Below are 23,754 nucleotides of genomic sequence, written 5' to 3' on the forward strand. Positions count from 1 at the left end.
CGGTCTAAGACACTGCATCTCAGTGCAAGAGGTGTCACTGGTTCGAATCCAGGCTGTATCACATCCGGCTGTGATTGGCAGTCCCATAGAGCGGCGCACAATTGGCCCAGCGTCGTCCAGGCCGTCATCGTAAATAAGAATTTGTTGAAGAACTGACTTGCCTAGTTAAATAAAGGTTACACACACACACACACACACACACACACACACACACACACACACACACACACACACACACACACACACACACACACACACACACACACACACACACACACACACACACACACACAAAAAAAAAAGTTATTTTTTGGGCATCTACGTATGTCCCCCATTACCAGTAAAACTTCATCAAAACCTATTTCGTTCACTTACTTGCTGTGCTGTTTCATTGTTCAGTCGTTTCATTCTCAACCAGGATTTCTATGGAACGGTGTTTGGGTCTTTGCACGTCAAACAACGTTACTTGACACGTCAAATCGTGATTGTTGACCAATCAGGACCTGAATATGACTGCACGTTACATAATAATTTAACACATTCATTGATTGACATAGTTATTACACATTGATTACACTATCACTCGTATTTCATATGTCACAACGATTCATCAATACGTATGCTATGATGCTGGTAAGCAAGCATTTTGCTACACTCGCATTAACATCTGCTAACCATGTGTATGTGACCAATAAAATTTGATTTGATAAAGTTGTATTGCACACCTACAGTGTTGGTCGTAAAAAAAAGCTAGCTAGCTCATGGATGCAAACCATTTTCTACCCCAAAACATAGCAAAATGACAATCTAGGTGTCATCTAAAGAACCTTAATTTATAACACGGTTCTTATTTAATTAATGGTGGTCGGACCCATCTATGTGAAGCTAGACACAATAAGGATTAGCCACAATAGTGGACTATGAGGTTAGCCTTCAAAATAAAAGTATGGCCAACCGGTCGAGCCTCAGTCGCCAGATGAAGATAGCTGGCTGCTTATAACGTTAGCTCTGGACAACAGGGTAAGTAGCTGGCTAGCTATTGGCTTATTTTCATGAATGAAAGTTTAATTTCAATAGGCTAACAACAAGTGGCAACCTAGCTAATACTTACTCACAAGGATTCCTAAATCATTACTCAGAAAAATGAAAATGACTGCAGTTTCTACTGGTCATTGTTTTCAGGCTGGTTGTATTGGCGCTAGCTAGGTACCAAGCTAAAGCTAGCTACCCCAGAAGTTGCGGTTGAACACATCATGCTTCATTACCAACACAGTATTGTAAGCACACCATTCGTGGCCGGTGTTTGCTTGTTTGCAGACTTTTTTGAACAGCTTTGACAGTACTACTGTATATGTTTTGACATGCAAGAACCAAAAGGCATTCCATAGTATGTATGTCGTGAAGCTAATAGCAGTGACGCTATTACTGTGCAACATCTGAAAAAAAGCGCACTTGGTAGTATGTAACAGTGCTCGACCAGTCAGAAAAAGCCAACATCATCCACGACAGAGAACGGTTGATTGTCAAGGGCAATGAATTAAATTATCTTGGCTTTAATGGATTTCGCCTTTGAGTTGTCTCGCTGAAATTTTCTTACCCTTTCAAATGACTGCTCGACTTGTTGACTGCTCGATCCACACAGCAGACATTGTGGGCAAGGTTAGGAATGCTGTGTTGCACGTGTAGTGCAAAACTTTACATGGCGTCATTACTTCATGTAGGTATGCACGGTAACTCTGACATCGGTTTTTAACATCGGCGTTAAACTATCGGGCCAATACCAATGTTGGCATTTTCAGCTAATATCGTCCGATTCTGATATGTTCACCGATATAGCATACATATCTAATTATTATTATCATCATCATCATCACTGCATTGTTGGAAAGAGCGGTAAGAATTTCAATGTACTGTTTTACATCTGTTGTATCCTGTGCATGTGGCAAATAAACTTTGAAACTAGAAACTGCTGACCAATGGTCTGCTTTAAGACACTTTTGTACTTGGTATGGGGACAAGAAAACGATGCCTGATTATACCTTTAATTTTTGCAATGACAATTTAGCCTCTAGCACGGTGTTATTGTATGTGAGTGATCTAATACAGTCGAAGTCAGAAGTTGACATACAGTTAGGTTGGAGTCATAAAAACTAGTTGTTAACAACAATTGTTAACAGACAGATTATTTAACTTCTAATTCACTGTATCGCAATTCCTGTGGGTCAGAAGTTTATATACACTAAGTTGAGTGACTTAAAACAGCTTAGAAGATTCCAGAAAATGATGTCATGGCTTTAAATAGGCTAATTGACATAATTATAGTCAATTGCAGGTGTACCTGTCTATGTATTTCAAGGCCTACCGTCAAACTCAGTGCCTCTTTGCTTGACATCATAGGGAAATCAAAAGAAATCAGCCAGAAAAAAATTATAGACCTCCACAAGTCTGGTTCGCTCTTGGGAGTAATTTCCAAATGCCTTAAGGTACCACATTCATCTGTACAAATAATAGTACCTAAGTATAAACACATTGGGACACTGCAGCCACTATACCGCTCAGGAAGGAGACGCGTTCTGTCTCCTAGAGATGAACGTACTTTGGTACAAAAAGTGCAAATCAATCCCAGAACAACAGCAAAGGACCTTGTGAAGATGCTGGAGGAAACAGGTACAAAAGTATCTATATCAACAGTAAAACAAGTCTTATATCGACATAACCTGAAAGGCCGCTCAGCAAGGAAGAAGACACTGCTCCAAAACCGCAATCAAAAAGCCAGACTACAGTTTGCAACTGTACGTGGGGACAAAGATCGTACCTTTTGGAGAAATGTCCTCTGGTCTGATGAAACAAAAATACAACTGTTTGGCCATAATGACCATCGTATGTTTGGAGGAAAAAATGGGATGCTTGCAAGCCGAAGAACACCATCCCAACCGTGAAGCAAGGGGGTGGCAGCATCATGTTGTGGGGGTGCTTTGCTGTAGGAGGGATGGCATCATGAGGATGGAAAATTATGTGGATATATTGAAGCAATATCTGAAGACATCAGTCAGAAGTTAAAGCTTGGTTGCAAATGCGTCTTCCAAGTGGACAATGACCCCAAGCATACTTCCAAAGTTGTGGCAAAATGGCTTAAGGACAACAAAGTCAAGGTATTGGAGTGGCCATCACAAAGCCCTGACCTCAATCCTATAGAAAATCTTTGGGCAGAACTGAAAATGCTTTGTGCTAGTAAGGAGGCCTACAAACCTGACTCAGTTACACCAGCTCTGTCAGGAGGAATGGGCCAAAATTCACCCAATTTATTGTGGGAAGCTTGTGGAAGGCTACCCAAAATGTTTGACCCAAGTTAAACAATTTAAAGGCAATGTAACCAACCACTAATTGAGTGTATGTAAACTTCTGACCCACTGGGAATGTGATGAAAGAAATAAAAGCTGAAATAAATCACTCTTTACTATTATTCAGACATTTCAAATTCTTAAAAGGAAGTGGTGATCCTAACTGACCTAAGATAGGGAATTTTTACTGGGATTAAATGTCAGGAATTGTGTAAAACTGAGTTTAAATGTATTTGGCTAAGGTGTATGTAAACTTCCGACTTCAATTGTACATTCCATCTTTGCCTTGTTCAAATGTTTAAAGGATTATAGTGCAGTCTCAGGACACAAATTAAAACAATGACATAAGTCTGGTAATGCTGAATAATATGGATCATGCTACTATTAGAAATCTTTTTTTGACCTCTGAAATAGTCACAGGAGGGTTTTAAGTACCTTGGGAACATGTAAGTAAAGAATGTTATACTTTTGTGAAAGATAATCATAGGACTATACTAGATATAACCAAGATAGATATCAATAGAAGGATGCATTGCTTCTTTCATAAATAGGCAGAGTCAATAGATTTGTTTTTTATATCCTCCCCAAATTATTATACCTATTTCAGTGCATACCACTGAAGCTACCTGCAAATGTATTACAAAATGTAAATAAAGTAATATCTTATTTTCAATGGCAGAATAACCTGCCTGTGTAAGCTTTCAAACTCTTCAAGCTCCTTATCCCAAAGGAAGACTTACACTTCCTAATTTTGAACTCTATTATCAAGCCACTCATTTCTATCCTATACGGTGGCTATCAATAGAACATAGTTACATCTGTAACTTTGAAAGCGATCCCCTTTGTCGGACACCAAAATAATAGCATTTACAAAGAACCCCATTATCAAAAATACTTTTAACTCATAGCAGAGAGCTCATAAACTGCTTGGATTCAATAACATACTTGAAAGATCTATTCCGTTAATGAACAATCCACTTATTCGAAAGGCAATTGCTAATAGAACGATACATTTCTTGAACTCTAAAGGAATTTCTATTGTTGGGGACTTATATAAGGAAAATACATTCATATCATTAAGACGAGCTTGAGCTTCCTCAAACTAGTTAAAATAAAATACCTTTAGATATGGCACTGGGTAAAAGAAATGACAAAATACAATTTCCCTAATACTCCAGAGGAATCACTGCTCAAAAATCGTATCCATAGTACTAGGGCAACTCGAGGTCTGATCTCAAGGATGTATAACATACTCAATAATAATCTACCTACATATAATAACCTAAGATGGCTTGCATTTATGACTCAGTTGACTGGGATGACTTGATTGAAACCTTTCAAAGCTTCTTGATGGCAACCAAACATAGACAGATGCAATTCAATATATTGCACAGGACATATTTTACTGCATATAGACTGAATTGACTTGATAAGATAACTGACAAATATCCTAGATGTGAGATAAGTACTGGATATATTTGCCTATTTTATGGAGTTGTCCCTACCAATAGAATTTGTGGGAAAATATCAGTAAAATTACATCAGAGATATTAGAGACAGAACTTCAAAATTACACCAGGATGTGGGTGTTAGGGAATATAACCTTGTTAAATACAGTATCAGATAGCACAAACAAGTGTGTATTTCTTCATGCTGCTACAGCAGGTAAAAAGTACATCTTAACTAAATGGAAATCAGAACATGCTCCATCAACACGACAATGGTTGAAGGAGGTGATGTCATATTGTACCCCAGAGAAAAGATCATCTTCTATCAGGAAAAGCTACTCTCAATTCAGGAAAATCTGGGGTCCTTTAATAGATTTTCTTCCTAACATTCAAAATGTTTCTGATTGAGTGGAAGTTATCTGCTGATTGATGTCTCCACCTATTTTTTTGATTACTACAAATGCCTTGCCTACTTGTTTAGGCTATATTTTATAATGTACATTTTCTTCTTTTGGTGCTTTATTTGATTTGAGTTATTTTAATTTGAATGACTTAGTCCTGTGGTTTGTCGGTTTTGTTTGCAAAGTAAAAAATAAAATGTCCAATGGGGATCGTTATGTAAAAATGGAAGAGCCATATTGATTTTGTTTTGACTGATTTAGAATATAGAACAAGTGAGAAAGAGATGAGAAACTAGCATACTGCACAGAACCACATTTGCATATCATTTAGCTACATGAACATCATAATAATGTATAATCCTTCTTTTGATACTTCTGTATAAACTGTGTGGAAGTGGAGTGCTTAGATCTATTTAGAGATGTGCTATTTGTGCTTCTGATGGGCCAACTGTGTCTTGAATGTGGAATTTCAGATTTGATGGATTTAGCAGCAATCTTAGTGAACAACATCAGGAGAATAGTACACAATCATTCTTACACACACACACACACACACACACACACACACACACACACACACACACACACACACACACACACACACACACACACACACACACACACACACACACACACACACACACACACACACACACACACACACACACACACACACACACACAATTAAGGAACCCCAAAACTGGGAAATCTATGAAATTAAGAGGTTTATAAACAGGAAATAATGCCAGTCACTGATGGGTTTAAATGAAAAAAAGCCTACTAAAGGAAGTAAGGCCACTACTGATTTGCACTTACTTCTCTATTCAAATCAAAAGAAAGTGGAGGGGGGTTAGGTCCTCTCCAGTGGGGTAACTAGGTGGATGAGGGAGAGGTTTAGGGGTACATTTTAAGAATTGCATACCTGCAAGAACTGGCATGAGCGCTCCTGCTGACAAGCCTCAGATTTCACTAGTGCTTTATGATCTAAGTTAACTGAGGCCTTCTGGTAGACTTCGCGAGCCCTGCTCACCGTTAGACTGGACGACCACAAGCTCTTCTTCATGAGCTGGGTGTCCATGCTTATGGGGATATGGGAGGGGACACAGGTGTGTTTTACTACATCGTTATTGCTGCGCGACGTTTTCATGGCGTGTTCACTGATGGTGTTGTAGGCCTCCATGAAGTACTGTGACTGGGACTTGTCAGGGTGGCGGCCCATGGTCATGACTCCGGTGGGGCTGTGGAACAGGCTGTGGCTGTGGCAGACGTCTCGGTCATCCAGGAGGTCGTCTGAGCTCCAGTAGCCCGAGGTGGAGCTCCTTTGCTTTGGCTCTGCCGACTTGCAGCGCTCCCTGCTCTTGCTGCGTTTGCAGTGCTTCTGCGTGGGGGGCGTCTCACTCTCGGGGCTATTCCTGCTGCCATTGATGCTGCCCTGCTTGGAGTGTGTGTGTGGACCCTCCAGAGAGTGGGACTTGGCGAAGAGTTTCTGGACGGAGTGGACCAGGTGGCGGATGCGTCCGGGGCTGTCGCTGCGTTGCTCCAGAGCCGTCCTCTTGTACTGTAGCGTGTGGTACCCATCCCGCGTGAACGACGGCTGCCTCTCAAACTGGTCTAGCAGGTTGACTGGCAGGCGGACGTTGACGCCCTTGTTGGGGACCATGTTACCCACACCAACACCCACACCATAGGGCACCACAGGACACTCATCCTTCCCCATCCGATCCTTCAACTCGTAGTGTGAGCTACTGTAGTGTCGTCTGGGGAAGGTCCCATAGGGCACCACACTACTGTCTGAGGGGAAGGCAGTGTGGTTCCTCTGCTGGATGTGGCTCTGGACCTGGCCATAGTAGGGGTGGTCAGAGGGGTGAGATATGGGCATGTCAATTTGATTGATCAGGTAGGGATTGCGATCAGGGTGGTGGCCATGGCCTAGGGCATCGTAGGAAGCAGGGTCATAGGTGACCACATGGTGGTGACTGCGGCTGCTTGATAGACCCTTCATGGTGTCTGTTCAGTCCACAGCCTGGGAACTGCTGCAGATGATGTTCCTGATAGGAGCTGTAAAGACAAGAGGGGAGAAACCACAACAAACTGTTAGAACAACTGGAAATCCAGACGGTAGACATTGTATGTTCCTTTTGTTTGTGCGCTTAGTGCTCTCATAACAATCCACTCAGTAATAATTATTTTTCAAATCTACTCTAATAATTGTCAAGGTTAGGATTGCGTGGGGAGAGCTGAGATCCTAAAATCAGTATTTTCAACGCACACAATGTTTTGTCAGTGAAGTATTAGTTTCTGAGAGGTTATTCAAACACTCACAACACCAGAGGAGTATTGGGTTCCTAGCATAGAGAATGACAGACAAAGAGGACATGTCAAGGAGTAAAAAGCTTCACTTCAAGAATACTGTCACAGTTCAGCTTCGATTTCATAATTCTGCGACACTAGCTAGTTTTCCTGGGCCCATGGCTTAGACTGGCTAACTGGTACTTTGATGTGCTTGTCATTAGTGAATCTTCATGAATATCAAATGGTGGAACAGCGGGAGCGGCATCCTATCCCCTGGTGATGTCTCATGGTAGATCATTACTCTACTCGAACCATATGGAGAAAGACCTTTTTTATTTTAGGGGTGGATCGAAATTTACAGAATTGGTACCTGGAGGAAAATGGGGGAGGGCTTTTTCAATTGCAGTCAAGGGGAGGCTTTAGTCTTTTTTGATCTTGTCCAGGGGAGGGTCATGTCATTTGTAATTGATAAAATTGATATAATTCTGTGTTTTAGAATCAGTTGCTTATTAGGCTATATACAGTGTGGGAAAAAAAGTATTTTATCCCCTGCTGATTTTGTACGTTTGCCCACGGACAAAGAAATGATCAGTCTATAATTTTAATGGTAGGTTTATTTGAACAGTGAGAGAGAATAACAACAACAAAAATCCAGAACAACGCATGTCAGACATGTTATAAACTGATTTGCATTTTAATGAGGGAAATAAGTAATAATAATATAATAATATATGCCATTTAGCAGACGCTTTTATCCAAAGCGACTTACAGTCATGTGTGCATACATTCTACGTATGGGTGGTCCCGGGGATCGAACCCACTACCCTGGCGTTACAAGCGCCATGCTCTACCAACTGAGCTACAGAAGGACCACTAAGTATTTGACCCCCTCTCAATCAGAAAGATTTCTGGCTCCCAGGTGTCTTTTATAGAGGTAACGAGCTGAGATTAGGAGCACACTCTTAAAGGGAGTGCTCCAAATCTCAGTTTGTTACCTGTATAAAAGACACCTGTCCACAGAAGCAATCAATCAATCAGATTCCAAACTCTCCACAATGGCCAAGACCAAAGAGCTCTCCAAGGATGTCAGGGACAAGATTGTATACCTACACAAGTCTGGAATGGGCTACAAGACCATCGCCAAGCAGCTTGGTGAGAATGTGACAACAGTTGGTGCAATTATTCACAAATGGAAGAAACACAAAATAAATGTCAATCTCCCTCATCCTGGGACTCCATGCAAGTCCTCACCTCGTGGAGTTGCAATGATCATGAGAACCGTGAGGAATCAGCCCAGAATTACACGGGATGATCTTGTCAATGTTCTCAAGGCAGCTGGGACCATAGTCACCAAGAAAACAATTGGGAACACACTACACGGTGAAGGACTGAAATCCTGCAGAGCCCGCAAGGTCCCCCTGCTCAAGAAAGCACATATACATGCCCGTCTGAAGTTTGCCAATGAACATCTGAATGATTCAGAGGACAACTGGGTGAAAGTGTTGTGGTCAGATGAGACCAAAATGGAGCTCTTTGGTATCAACTCAACTCGCCGTGTTTGGAGGAGGAGGAATGCTGCCAATGACCCCAAGAACACCATCCCCACCGTCAAAAATGGAGGTGAAAACATTATGCTTTGGGGGTGTTTTTCTGCTAAGGGGACAGGACAACTTCACCGCATCAAAGGGATGATGGACGGTCCATGTACCGTCAAATCTTGAGAGAACCTCCTTCTCTCAGCCAGGGCATTGAAAATGGGTCGTGGATAGGTATTCCAGCATGACAATGACCCAAGGCAACAAAGGAGTGGCTCAAGAAGAAGCACATTAAGTTCCTGGAGTGGACTAGCTAGTTTCCAGACCTTAATCCCATAGAAAATCTGTGGAGGGAGCTGAAGATTCGAGTTGCCAAACGTCAGCCTCGAAACCTTAATGACTTGGAGAAGATCTGCGAAGAGGAGTGGGACAAAATCCCCCCTGAGATGTGTGCAAACCTGGTGGCCAACTACAAGAAAGGTCTGACCTCTGTGATTGCCAACAAGGGTTTTGCCACCAAGTACTTAGTCATGTTTTGCAGAGGGGTCAAATACTTTTTTCCCTCATTAAAATGCAAATCAGTTTATAACATGTCTGACATGCGTTTTTCTGGATTTTTTTGTTGTTATTCTGTCTCTCACTGTTCAAATAAACCTACCATTAATATTATAGACTGATCATTTCTTTGTCAGGGGGCAAACGTACAAAATCAGCAGGGGATCAAATACTTTTTTCCCTCACTGTATATCAATGTGTGCCTGATGCCCCTCTTGATCTCTGATTCTCCACTCGGCACACAATATCAAGTGTGCCTATAGGCGATGTAATTTGGTCTCAATCAAATGATCCATAGCCTATAGGCTATAAGCTACAAAGTGTATGCTGGGAGAAGCACAGAGCAAAGTTACATTTCTAAGATAGCTGCTGGGATGGTGTAAATAAAACTAGGCTACATTACACAATGCAATGAATATTACAACCCTGAGCCCCGACCTGCTCTGCCCTTGAGGATAAAAACCTTTTTTTGTGTGCTGCCTAACCAGTGCTGTGCTGTGTAGGCCTACATTGGCAGTTCAGTAGGAGAGTCAAAGACTTCCTCCCCACATTTCTTTCTATTAGCTCTATCTTGCGGGCAGACTAGCCTATAGCCTATGTTATTTTCAGTTTGAGAAAGAGAGTGCGACGATGAGGAGGAGGACCGGAGATAAACGTTGATACTATAGCTTGCTACTACTCTAATTTAATTTTGATAAAAACAACTTGTTTCTTGCCCATGATGCATTTATCAGAGTTATTGACCTCACAATAAGCCAGATTTGAGTAACTGACAATTTGGTGCTGAAAGTTTAAGCAGCCACCTCGGCAGAATCAATCAGATATGGACTGCTCATGGTGCTCAAAGTAGGCAAATTCCAGTAGACATAATTGATTTAAACAGTCTTAATTTAAATTAGACTTTACTAACAACAAGATTACTTTGTTTTGGAGCCCATTTCTTTTTCTTTAAAAAAAACAAGAGGTAGGCCTACCTTTTTGACAGACGAAATTAGGTTATTAGCTGCAATATCCATAGATTTTTCTGCCAATTCCTCCACCCACCATGCACTCTTTAAATGACAACGATTCACTGACACGGAAGTAGGCTAAGTTAAAACCCGGACTCGAATTGAGGGGGTATGAGCGGGTATTTTATTCAAAATTGCAAAAAGTGATCTATAAGAGCGCTTTGATCCACGATACTTTATGCTACAAACAAGTTGTAAATACCTGGGAAAGACGTGACTCCGATGCATATGGTGAAATCATTGTTTTGTTTCTTTGACATTCAGAGGCTGAGCTACAACCTTCTATAGCCGAGGAGAATAATTGACTTTGCTTGGGAATGAGCCTAATTCTCTCACTATCAATTGATTAAGCTATTCACTTTCTGTACAATGGAATATGTTTTAACCCAGATAGTTTAGGGAAACACTTGTGACCTTCTCTTGTTGGGTTATGCCACAGAAGAAGAGTAGCCAGCAGTTAAAGCATTTTTCTGTGTCGGTAGGCCTACGCTGTCTTTTTTTCCACCAGGTAGACCAGTTGAGATCTAGTTCTCATTTACAACTGCGTCCTGGCCAAGATAAAGCAAGGCAGTGCGACATAAACAACAGAGTTACAAACAAACATAGTCAATAACACAATAGAAAAGAAAAATAGAAAAATCTATGTAGAAGAGTATGGAGGTAGGCAATAAATAGGCCACAGAGGCAAAATAATTACAATTTAACATTAATACTGGAGTGATAGATGTGCAAATGATGATGTGCAAGTAGAGATGCTGGGGTGCAAAAGAACAAGAGGGTAAATAATAATATGGGGATGAGGTAGTTGGGTGTGCTATTTACAGATTGGCTGTATACAGGTACAGTGATCGGTAAGCTGCTCTGACAGCTGATGCTTAAAAGTTAGAGAGGGAGATATAAGACTCTAGCTTCAGATATTTTTTTTATTAATTCCAGTCATTGGCAGCAGAGAACTGGAAGGAAAGGCGGCCAAAGTGTTGGCTTTGGGGATGACCAGTGCAATATACCTGCTGGAGCGCGTGCTATGGGTAGGTGATGCTATGGTGACCAGCGAGCTGAGACAAGGCAGGGCTTTACCTAGCGAAGACTTATAGATGACCTGGAGCCAGTGGGTTTGGCGACGGATATGTAGTGAAGGCCTGCCAACGAGAGCACAGGTCGCAGTGGTGGGTAGTATATGGGGCTTTGGTGACAAAACAGATGGCACTTTGATAGATTACATCCAGTTTGCTGAATAGAGTGTCTGTGGTGGAAAGGTAGGCAAAACTTTTAAAGTACCATGCTCAGATTCTTAATGACGTCTCAGATTGGTTTATTTTCAAACAGAGACCGTTTTGTTGCAAACAAGACACAAACTGATTTGGCATTAGAGAAATATGATAAGATGAACACATAGGCATATCTCTGTCCATTCTTATACTTTGTAATTTGAGTAATTTGTGTGGTTGAAAAAATATTCTGCTTCTATGTAAAATTATGTAGAATTGTATGAAATGTTTATAAAAGGCTATTGTTTCTCGGACCTGCAAATACGATGACAGATTCATGCACTTAATATAAACTAGATCTTTCCACCCCTACTCTTGTCCACGGTTGTCAGTGAACCCACAACCGTCTGGCCCACAGCCCTCTGCACTATAGAAATCCTGTGTTACCATGTGATGCTTACAGGACAATGATCAAATCATTTATAAGGTTAAAAGTGATTAAATAATTCTACCCGGAAACTTAACCATTAGGGAATAGAGGTTATGTAGCATGGATAAGGAGTAATTAAAAATATTAAACATAAGTCCGACTAGGTTAGACTGGGAGAGAGAGGAATGTGTGTGTGCCCAAGAAGAAACCTAGAACAATTCAACTGTGGTTGAACCGACCTGGCTATAACTCTGAGAACGTACGATAGGACAGGGAGTACCCAAATCAAATAACATTTATTTATATAGCCCTTCGTACATCAGCTGATATCTCAAAGTGCTGTACAGAAACCCAGCCTAAAACCCCAAACAGCAAGCAATGCAGGTGTTGAAGCACGTTAGCTAGGAAAAACTCCCTAGAATGGCCAAAACCTAGGAAGAAACCTAGAGAGGAACCAGGCTATGAGGGGTGGCCAGTCCTCTTCTGGCTGTGCCGGGTGGAGATTATAACAGAACATGGCCAAGATGTTCAAATGTTCATAAATGACCAGCATGGTCAAATAATAGGTCTGGGACAGGTAGCATGTCCGGTGAACAGGTCAGGTTTCCATATCCGCAGGCAGAACAGTTGAAACTGGAGCAGCAGCACGGCCAGGTGGACTGGGGACAGCAAGGAGTCATGCCAGGTAGTCCTGAGGCATGGTCCTAGGGCTCAGGTCCTCCGAGAGAGAGAAGGAGAGAATTAGAGAGAGCATACTTAAATTCACAAAGGACACTGGATAAGATGGGAGAAGTACTCCAGATATAACAAACTGACCCTAGCCCCCTGGCACAAACTACTGCAGCATAAATACTGGAGGCTGAGACAGGAGGGGTCAGGAGACACTGTGGCCCCATCTGATGATACCCCCAGACACGGCCAAACCCCTCCAGGTTTCCCTTATCTGGGGGGGAATGGAACTGTCAGCTGGGTAGTGATAAACTATGGTGAGAATTCTGGAGAAGAAGATAGCTCTCCTAATGTTAGTGCGCATGTGTGTGCATAAGAAAGAAGAATGTTATAAAAGGAATGTCTTTGTATATGAACGGCAGAGCTCTCGTGAATAAACCTTGATTTGATTATTGTGAGCTGGGAATTCTGTCGGTTTCATTTAAACCAGAACTTTACACACTCTGGTTTGCAGACCGATTAGAATAATTGAAATGTATAAACATTGATAATATAATTCCATATCAGACAATAACAGTTTTTAATATGGTATATCTAAGCCTCTGGTCTGTCCATGAAGTGAGGGTAAATGATAGGCATGTTCACTGCTATCCACTTTGTTTTAATTATTATTTTGGGTATTGGGGAGTGTCACTTATTTTTAAGCCTCCTAGAGTGTTTAGGTCAAATATATTTTGCAGAGGTTAGGGACATCCATTTTCATTTCAGAGAGGTCCGACTTTCGACACATAAACAAGAAATGAATGCTCACTCCCTTACTACTTTTAATTCACAGACCCTCTGGAGTGACTAAAAAACAAACATGTATCATTGCATTATGCAATCTCCTTACATAAGGTAGGATAGAAATTAAGATGGTTTTTTATTTATTTTTTATTTTGAATGCTTTTGATCGCAAGCTGGGAATAAATGTAATTGTAATATGAACCACAACCCAGTCTAATCACAGTCAAAAGAGAAAAGCCTCTCCACCAACCAATACTGACAACAACATCTTCACTGAGTCTTCTTCTGGTTGCACTGTACAACAGAACAGATCATGCTAGGCGCATTATAGTAATTGCGGCAGGCGGAGCGCCCCTCATTCAGCTGTGTTGACTGTGTGAAGTTCGTCAGGACAGGAAGCAGAACCCGCAGGGTCGCGCAGCAGGAAAGAAGGGGGCTCAACGGGGGGCAGAGAGAAAGCAACCAGCCCTGTTATTATTGGACTATTATTGGCCCCTGTGATCCTCTAATGACACTGGGGGTTGAACCCCAGGATCCTGGCATCACTCACTGTGGAGGCATGGATGTAGTCTAGAAGGCTGTCTCTGCTAGTTGACTGGCTTTAGCTGCCTGGTTTTCAACTAAGTGTAAATGCTAACACCTTTAGAGCATTTAGATTTTTATTTAACTAGACAAGTCAGTTAAGAATAAATTCTTATTTACAATGACGGCCTACACCGACCAAACCCGGACGATGGTGGGCCAATTGTGCGCCGCCCTATGGGACTCCCAATCACGGTCGGATGTGATAAAGTCTGGATTCGAACCAGAGACTGTAGTGATGCATCTTGCACTGAGATGCAGTGCTTTAGACCGCTGTGCTACTCGGGAGCCTCGAGTGTGTAGCAACGGTAACTTTGGAAGCACACAATGACAGCCCACACAGTAATGATTTATACGTCTATGATAGAGCCATCATGTCTAGCAATAACACAAATTACACTTGTGGAGAGGAACTGGCAAGATTGGGAGGCGATCTTCTTGAAAATCATGCTTGATTGTTATATTTGCCTATTGAACATGACAATCTGAAAAATAGTTGGGAATTTAAATATATATATATTTTTATTTACAGTAAGTATATCTGCTCTGCTGTTGTCTAGGGATATTATTTTAAACAAATCTGGAGGTGTTACAGTGGCTGTTTCCCAAACGGCACCCTATTCCCTATATAGTGCAATACTTTTGACCAGAGCCCTATGGGCCAGAGACAGTGTGTGAGGGAAGTCTGGAAGTTGGTCTCCTCTACACCTTCAGAGAGAGGACATCTGAAGTACAGTATGCAGCCTCTCTCACTCCACAGAAGACCATCTTTCTGTGCTGCTGGCTTCCCTGACCTACTTGGTCTTCATTAAGGCAGCAGGCTGCTTAACATAAGATGACAGCTCCACTAGTACTGTACAAGCCAACTCTAACAAGGTGCACTAGCTACCCTTCACTGCTGAATCCTAAAGCATGGGGAACTTTGAATAATAACTTGCAGTTGGTTGCTCCAGTTGGTTGTAACCAGAGAGCCAGCTACTTGTCAACACTTTTCCAGATACATTACCCAAACGGTGCATTTGGTTGTATTAAGCATTTCGCTACACTCACATTAACATCTGCTAACCGTGTGTATGTGACAGAATAAAATGTGATTTGATTTAATACTGCTTCATCACAGTTTTGATTGAGGCAATATTACAGTAAAGCAGGCTTAATGAGATCTGTAGTTTCCAAGTGAAAAGGAAATAACTCATTATTTTCAACTTAACCTTATAATGGATACTTCACATTGTATGTTCAGATAGCCTTAATACTAAGGGTCTGTTCAAAGTTGTGGAAAAAGCCGTTTGAATGTCCCAACCTCCAATCACAGTCATTGCCAGTAGGAGAAGGCTAACTACAGTTACAGTACATGTATATGTTTAATTACAACAGAGTTGCATGAAAACTATCCATCTGTCTGTTTCATAACTATTAATGAGAGTGGTTACGGTTAGTGAGTAATTGGTCTCTGAGGGAAAAGGGTCATTACACAGAGGCAAGGAGAGCAGATGGAACAAAAGGAAGAGAGAGAGATGGAGAGAGAGAGACAGCAAGCGAGAGAGAGAGAGAGAGAGACACACACCGAGAGATGGAGAACGAGACAGCAAGCGAGAGAGCGAGAGAGAGAGAGACACACCGAGAGATGGAGAGCGAGACAGCAAGCGAGAGAGCGAGAGACACACCGAGAGATGGAGAGCGAGACAGCAAGCGAGAGAGCGAGAGAGAGACACACCGAGAGATGGAGAGCGAGACAGCAAGCGAGAGAGAAAGGGTGAGAGAGAAGAGAGGGGGGGGGGGGTTAAAAAGAAAAATAGGAAGAGAGCATAGAAAGATCAGGTAGTTAGCTATCCCATTTCCAAACATACCATCAAGCATTTGAAACTCCACTGGGAAGCAATTTTCCTAACAAATAGAAGAGAATAGAGAATTGTAATTCAAGGCAGGGATCTGACAGACACACGGAGAGAAGTGCTTGCTTGACAGTATTAGAGTGCGGTCGACAGACAGACCAAGTTGTCTACATTTCAAAAGGGACTCAGTTCTTGCCTTTGATCAGTTGTCCTCTACGGCTTTTCTCATGTTTCTTTGGAGCCAGCAACATACGTACATTTGACTACCTGAACAACTGAGAAAAAGAACCATAGAGTGACAGCATTATCAAAAGCATTCACAGAATCCTGACATTACACTACTGCTTCAGATATTGTCTTTGCATTCCATTGCCCGGGTTCATATTCTGAACATACCAAATATTTCAACACTAGGTGTGCATCCCAAATGGAACCCTATACCCTAGTGCACTGCAGTGCACTGTATATGGAATAGGGTGCCATGCCCTCATCTAAATTAGAGCACAATATAGTCTTCCCAATTACAGATAAATTATCAACTTCTGTTACAATCAAGAGTAACCAATCAATCAATGACCTAGTCTCTTACTATTTCCTGTGGATTACCACTCTGTAAAGGGAATCCAACAACAACAACCAACTCTTCCAGGGTTATGATATAAATGAATCATGATATTTCAGGTCTCCTCCACAATAGTAGTGACAGGCAACTGAACGTTCAATATCTTGCTATTATCCTTTTTGAAGTACAGAGATCCATCATGTGATGTCTCCTGACAATCCTCAGCCAACCCATTAGAGTTCCACCCAGCTCTACCTGTCTGTAATGAGAGGGCCACCTCCCCATCCATCTCCCTGTCACAACAGACCCTGCCTGGGCCTGGGTGACACACAGAGGTGAAAATGTGACATCTATATGGCCTTCAAAAGACTCCAATTCACAGTGCTGTCATGTAGTGAGTGAATTTCCGTCTGGACTTAGCTTTGACTATCATTCACAGTTTTGGTTAGGTACAGTAAGTGAATGTAAAGACCAGGCATTTGACCGGTCTTACTCATGCAGTTTGAGATATAGAGAAATATGTTGTTATTTTTTCCCACCTCACTGTAATACCAACATCATTGAATACAATTTTACACCACCACCGCAGCAGTATATTGTTGCTCTAAGGCTTTTCTGAAATGATGCATGATTTGGTTCATTTGATTTAAAAGGACCCAAGCTGCCTATATCAGGCAGACAGGAAGAATAGAGACACAAATAGAACACCCATGGCCATTAGATTTGTGCATTGTAGTGCTTTGGGGACGACAAAAACAACTTGAAATGTTCAAATTAGCATGTACAGGATATGAATTCTCAAAAATTCACTAAGGAAACGTATCTAAATGCTGGATAAACTGCATTCCCTAATAGAAGAGTGGAGACATCAGAAAAACACATCAGATTGACAGTGAAAACCTCTCGACGGTCCTTTTCAAAGCGCATGTGCGAGGCGTTTTGATGTCTGTTTATTTTAGAAAGCCTGGCAAACAAAAGCCTTGGAGTCACATAAATGCAGTCCCACACTACTGAGCGACAACACAAACTCCACATATCTCACTATATGGCCACCTCTTTATGGTTTGTGTGTTGCTTGGTCGGACATAATTATTATAATAATGTGCAATCATTGGATGCTCTCCTGTGTTGGAAGTGTCATTGGTTTAACCCTTGATGCATAACCAATGGAACTAACACATTTCCATAACAGGTACCTCACATTACATTATGTTAAATAAAATCTAAAAGGGACAAACTGACCAATATGTTACAGTACAAATCTTCATCAATGAACAAGATCAATTTGACACATTTGAATGTGATTTGTCACTGTGCACCTCCGTGGCCCATGTTATGCATCTACGGAAGGCGTAAAGAATAAGCAATTCATGGCCAAGGCAACGATTACAATGTGTCAATATCAAACAGGAGTCCGGCAAAGTCATTGAATGAAGCAGGAGACTTGCATCATTTAAGGTAACTGTCCAGTAACCATTATTTTATCTCATACCCAAATTATGTGGTTGACTCATCCTATACTCATGTGGCCAAAGCATGAATTACAGAAAAAAACACTTAAAAAACCCAGTCTCAAACAGACCATTTAAAAGAATGCTTTCCATTTCCTCAAAGAGAATAATATCATCAGTCAGCGGTCTACTCGCATTCATGTTTTTAATGACTGGTATATTTCACTCATATTGTAATTAATTATAGGTCATATTTCATAGAAATCTGTAAACACTGGACAGTTACTTTAAACAATGGATATATTTTTTCTCTCTCTGTAACACTAACAATTTAGGTGTTAGATGTTTAATGTGATATTTGTATTCATTATGGATCCCCAAGCTACTCTTCCTGGGGTCCAGGAAGAGTAGTAAAACAATCATTACACAACAGATTTGTGTGCCTGTGTGTGTGTGTGTGTCTCTTCACAGTCCCTGCTTATCCATAAGGTGTATTTTGATCTGTTTTTAAAAAATCTGATTTTACTGCCTGCATGAGTTACTTAATCTGGAATAGAGTTCCATGCAGTCATGGCTCTATGTAGCACTGTGCACCTCCCATAGTCTGTTCTGGACTTGGGGACTGTGAAGATACCTCTGGTGGCATGTCTTGTGGGGTATGCATGGGTGTCTAAGCTGTGTGCTAGTCGTTTAAAAACAGACAGCTCAGTGCATTCAACATGTCAATACTTCTCACAAGTACAAGTAGTTATGACGTCAAGCTCTCGACTATTTTGAGCCATGAGAGACTGACATGCATATGATTAATGTTAGCTCTTTGTGAACACTTAAGGGCCAGCCATTCCTGAGTCCTTTTTTGTGGCACCTGACCACAGGACTGGACCTTAGTAGTCCAGGTGTGACAACTAGGGCCTGTAGGACCTGCCTTGTTGATATCTTTGTTAAGATTCCCACTAGTTTATTATTAGCTACTGGTTGCAACAATATGTTTTGACCATGACAGTTTACAATCCAGGGTTACTCCGAGCAATTTAGTCTCCTCACTTCTACATTATTCATTACAATATTTTGGGTTTAGTGAATGATTCGTTAAAAAAAAACAATGTAAAGCCCAGCTCTGTGGAGTGTACGGCTTAGTGATCCTATGGACAGATACTCCAACCTCCGTTGTGGAGCTTTGCAGCTCCTGCAGGGTTATCAAATCAAATGTATTTATATAGCCCTTCTTACATAGCTGATATCTAAGTGCTGTACAGAAACCCAGCCTAAAACCACAAAAAGCAAGCAAAGCAGGTGTAGAAGCACAGTGGCTAGGAAAATAATCCCTAGAAAGGCCAAAACCTAGAAAGAAACCTAGAGAGGAAGCAGGCTATGAGGGGTGGCTAAGTCCTCTTCTGGCTGTGGCGGGTGGAGATTATAACAGAACATGGCCAAGATGTTCAAATGTTCATAAATGACCAGCATGGTCAAATAATAATAATAATCACAGTAGTTGTCGAGGGTGCAGCAAGTCAACACCCCAGGAGTAAATGTCAGTTGGCTTTTCATAGCCGATCATTAAGAGTATCTCTACCACTCCTGCTGTCTCTCGTGACGGACGGTCTTTGTCGCCTCTCTGATTAATCCCCTCCTTGCCTGGTCTGTGAGTTTTGGTGGGCGGCCCTTTCTTGGAAGGTTTGTGTGGTGCCATATTCTTTCCATTTTTTAGTAATGGACCTAATGGTGCTTCGTGGAATGTTCAAATTTCTGATTTTTTTTATAACCCAACCCTGATCTGTAAGTCTCCACAACTTTGTTCCTGACCTGTTTTGAGAGCTCCTTTGTCTTCATGGTGCCGCTTGCTTGGTGGTGTCCCTTGCTTAGTGGTGTTGCAGACTCTGGGGCCTTTCAGAACAGGTGTATATATATTTTTACTGAGATCATGAGACAGATCACGTGACACTTAAATAAAGTCCAGCTGTGTGCAATCTAACCAATTATGTGACTTCTGAAGGTAATTTATTGCACCAGATCTTATTTAGGGGCTTCATAGCAAAGGGGGTGAATACCACTTTTCCATTTGGAATTGTTTAGAATCTTTTGAAACAAGTTATTTTTTAAATTTCACTTTACCAATTTGGACTATTTTGTTTATGTCCATTACATGAAATCCAAATAAAAATCAATTAAATGACAGGTTATAATGCAACAAAATAGGAAAAATGCCAAGGGGGATAAATACTTTTGCAAGGCACTGTACATAGACACATAGGCTTTACACAGAGCCAGTGCCAGATCATTAGTAAAGATTGACAAAAGTAAGGGGCCTAGAAAGCTGCCCTGGGGAATGTCTGACTCTACCTGGATTATGTTGGAAAGGTTTCCACTAATTAACAACCTCTGTGTTCTGTTAGACGGGTAGCTCTCGATCCACAATATAGCAGGGGATGTAAAGCCATAACACATACGTTTTTCCAGCAGCAGATTATGATCAATGTGAAAAGCTGCATTGAAGTCTAACAAAAGAGCTCCCAATCTTATGATTAATTTCTCTCAGCCAATCACCAGTCAGTCAAATTTCAATCAATCAAATGTATTTATAAAGCCCTTCTTACATCAGCTGATGTCACAAAGTGCTGTACAGAAACCCAGCCTAAAACCCCAAACAGCAAGCAATGCAGGTGTAGAAGCACGGTGACTAGGAAAAACTCCCTTGTCATTTGTGTAATTGCCGTACATGTTGACTGCCCTTCCCTATAAGCATTGCTGAACATTTGTTGTTAATTTGTTTACTGTGAAATAGCATTGTATCTGGCCAACACAATTATAAACACAGCTATTATGTGATTTACTGGTAATTTACTGATAATCCATTTTCTAGCTGAAAGAATAAGAACCAGAATGTTACATCGACCTGAATGTTGATGGTTGTCTCATCTGATTCAATAGTTTTTCAGTAAGGGTAATATTCCGAATATATATTAACAGTCTCAAATTCCCAGGACTGAATTAGTTAATATGTGGTGCACATAAAAACCAGAAGCCTCTATAGCCCCTAACAACTGTAGCTAAATGCATCCTTGACAAATGGATTTCACCATGTGGCGCAAGCTCAGGATGGGAGGGGAGTGACCGTGTGATGTTAATGAATCTAAATAAGGCTGTGAAAGGCTCTATCAAATGTACTAAAATGATATAACACACTACTGTACAATTTACTGTTGATTACAGGTCTATTTCAAGTGGATGTTGTTTACAGTAAAGGACACATTACTGCAACATATTTTCACATTTCCATGGCCTTTAGTTTGGGGTGTTAATATGGGTAGTCAAAGTGAGGCATGCGTGTGTGTTTATATATATATGCTTCAGAAATATTGCTGAAGGAAAGGAAGGATTTCACCATGGAAACAAAATAAAACCTTGTTGCAAAATGTGTGCAAACATATCTGATACATTCAATAACAGCTTGAACAATGACAAAATCTAATATATAGCCACCAACAGTGGAAGTGACTCTTTGGTTGATGTCAATAAAGGCATGGAGGAAGACAGTCCTGGCATACTCAGCCACTGAGAACAGATAGTGCTCTACGAGAGGCTCATTATGCAAGATGGATACTACATACTTAGATAGTAGATACTTGAATGTAAAACCAACAGTTTAAAATCACAAACTTAGTGGGAATCTGAGGCTTCTGCGTATGGGAGCAGTGTGTTTTTTCTTTATTGACTATTGTCTTTGAAGTTTTTATGTTAATTACAACACGTTTTACTGAACTATGTTTCCTAGAGGAAAGCTGCTGGGTGAGTGGATGGGGAAGTAAAGCCATGGGGGGGGCAGCACAGCACTGTGAACACAGTTGTATAAATGAAATAATGATGAAATATGACGTGATGCTACTTCTTATTATTTGTCAAAAATGTTTCGTTGAAAAAAATAATTACTGTGACTATCATTGGGATCAAATCCACCACCAATACCATGAAGTTTGAATTTGGAGTAGAGAAACAGCGATAGACCATTCAAGGCTAATTCATAAGAAGCTAACAAGTTTTCACTGCGTTGTGTTCCCATGACTGGCTTGTCTGTGAGAATCACTATCAAGCAGGCGGGCTGGCTGTGCAAAAGCCACCCCTGAAGCTGCAAGACAGGCCAGCCACATCTCTAAACTCATTTTAGCATGTATAGTACAGTAGATCTACTATAGAAAACTATCCAATCCACAGGAGTAAGACAGAGGAACAAGAACATGAGCTATGGGGCTCTCAGTGGCCTACATTCTCCATTCAGTGTTGGGGCTGTTTCTTATAAGACATTGAATAACATTGTGCAGCACTAACGGTGGTTTGAGGCTGACTCTCCAAGACATTAAATAACATGGTTCAAGGCTGCCCTGACTGACACTCCAAGGAGTGCACTCGAAGAACTCAAATCTGGTGAGGGATAGAAAATTCTCCTCAACTCTGTGATTGAAATCCCTATATAATTTTGCTCCCTAAAGTAAGGGACTATTGTCTGACCAAGCCAAATCCTCAGATTTATCACAAAATGTCAGTTAATAAATGGTTTAGATGCTAACAGATCACTAGGCCTATGCCAAATACTTGTGGATGGCCACATAGGTGCCAGAGCCAGACAGACTATTTATATTCAAAACAGAATTTGATATTATTTCTAATAGTATCTTTAACTATTAGAAAGCTTTAACATTACTTTGCCAAGGGAAACCCTCAAAATAACACACAGTAAGGTGATCTATCTAGGAACTGTAGTGTAGTGCCATGGTTGTTATAGTTAGTTGTTATCCTGAACCTAGGTATAGTGCACGCACTGCTATCAGCAGATCCATGTTACTGTAAGGGCATACCAGAGGAGGCAATGCTATTTGTGACACGCCAGCCCAACGTGGGTGGATGACGCTAGTTCCTACTTTACAGTAGGGCCTTTAAAAATATATATATTTTTGTGTGCAGAAATGCCTTCTTGAACATGTGAAATGTCATGTGCCTTAAAGACGACATTTTATGGGATCCTTAAATATGAATACAATTTTAAATTAGGAGCCGAGTTTAGACAAGGAGAAAGCACTGCTATATAGGGAAAAAGACCGGATCCTTCCTGGCTATCCATGATTGGATGAGATAATGGAGGGGTTTGACCATGCTGATGGTTGGCCATGTGTTTACATGTGAAATCTTAAAGAGATGGGTGGGTCTATGGCTTAAGAGGGTGTGAACGATGTTGAATGGGCGTAAACAAAGAGCTCTCAAGTACTCATCAAAATCTTTCTTGTCCCCTAAGTGGGATAACAAGTTTATACATGTTTAAAGCAGCATAACTGTCCCATGTGTCCTCCAATCACAGTGAATGACATTTCATTTTGGAGTTCTGAATCTGAACCTTTGTAATCTGTAAAAACAAGCATTTGGGATTTTTCTACATTAACACCAGTTGGGATGGGCCCTCACATTTGTGTTCAGGAGGCAGAGTACTGACGATCACCCAGCTGACAGTGGAAGGAGACACTGATGGCAGCTCCATAAATCAAAGCAGACAACAGCACGAGGACACTGCTCAAGTGCTCTCTGGATTTGTATCACGTGTCTTCTGCACACTGACCTGACCTCCTTCATTCATCTGCCTCTATGATGAAATCCAGGACGTAC

At 41.2% G+C, this 23,754-nt stretch overlaps 1 protein-coding gene across 6 annotated transcripts in view; it reads right to left on the minus strand.

Annotated features, from left to right (window-relative positions):
* LOC124041834 (disks large-associated protein 1-like) overlaps positions 1-23,754 on the minus strand; it is a 119,672-nt gene that overhangs the window by 34,874 nt on the left and 61,044 nt on the right. For 5 of the 6 annotated variants that reach the window (XM_046359895.1, XM_046359898.1, XM_046359896.1 and 2 more), the window contains one exon: positions 6,113-7,248. In XM_046359895.1, the coding sequence (XP_046215851.1) occupies positions 6,113-7,192 (1,080 nt within the window). In that variant the 5' untranslated portion in view covers positions 7,193-7,248. The remainder of the gene's footprint in view (positions 1-6,112; positions 7,249-23,754) is intronic. The other variant, XM_046359897.1, reaches the window with a different exon arrangement.

The sequence above is a fragment of the Oncorhynchus gorbuscha genome, linkage group LG08 (assembly GCF_021184085.1).
Source record: "Oncorhynchus gorbuscha isolate QuinsamMale2020 ecotype Even-year linkage group LG08, OgorEven_v1.0, whole genome shotgun sequence".
NCBI lineage: Eukaryota > Metazoa > Chordata > Actinopteri > Salmoniformes > Salmonidae > Oncorhynchus > Oncorhynchus gorbuscha.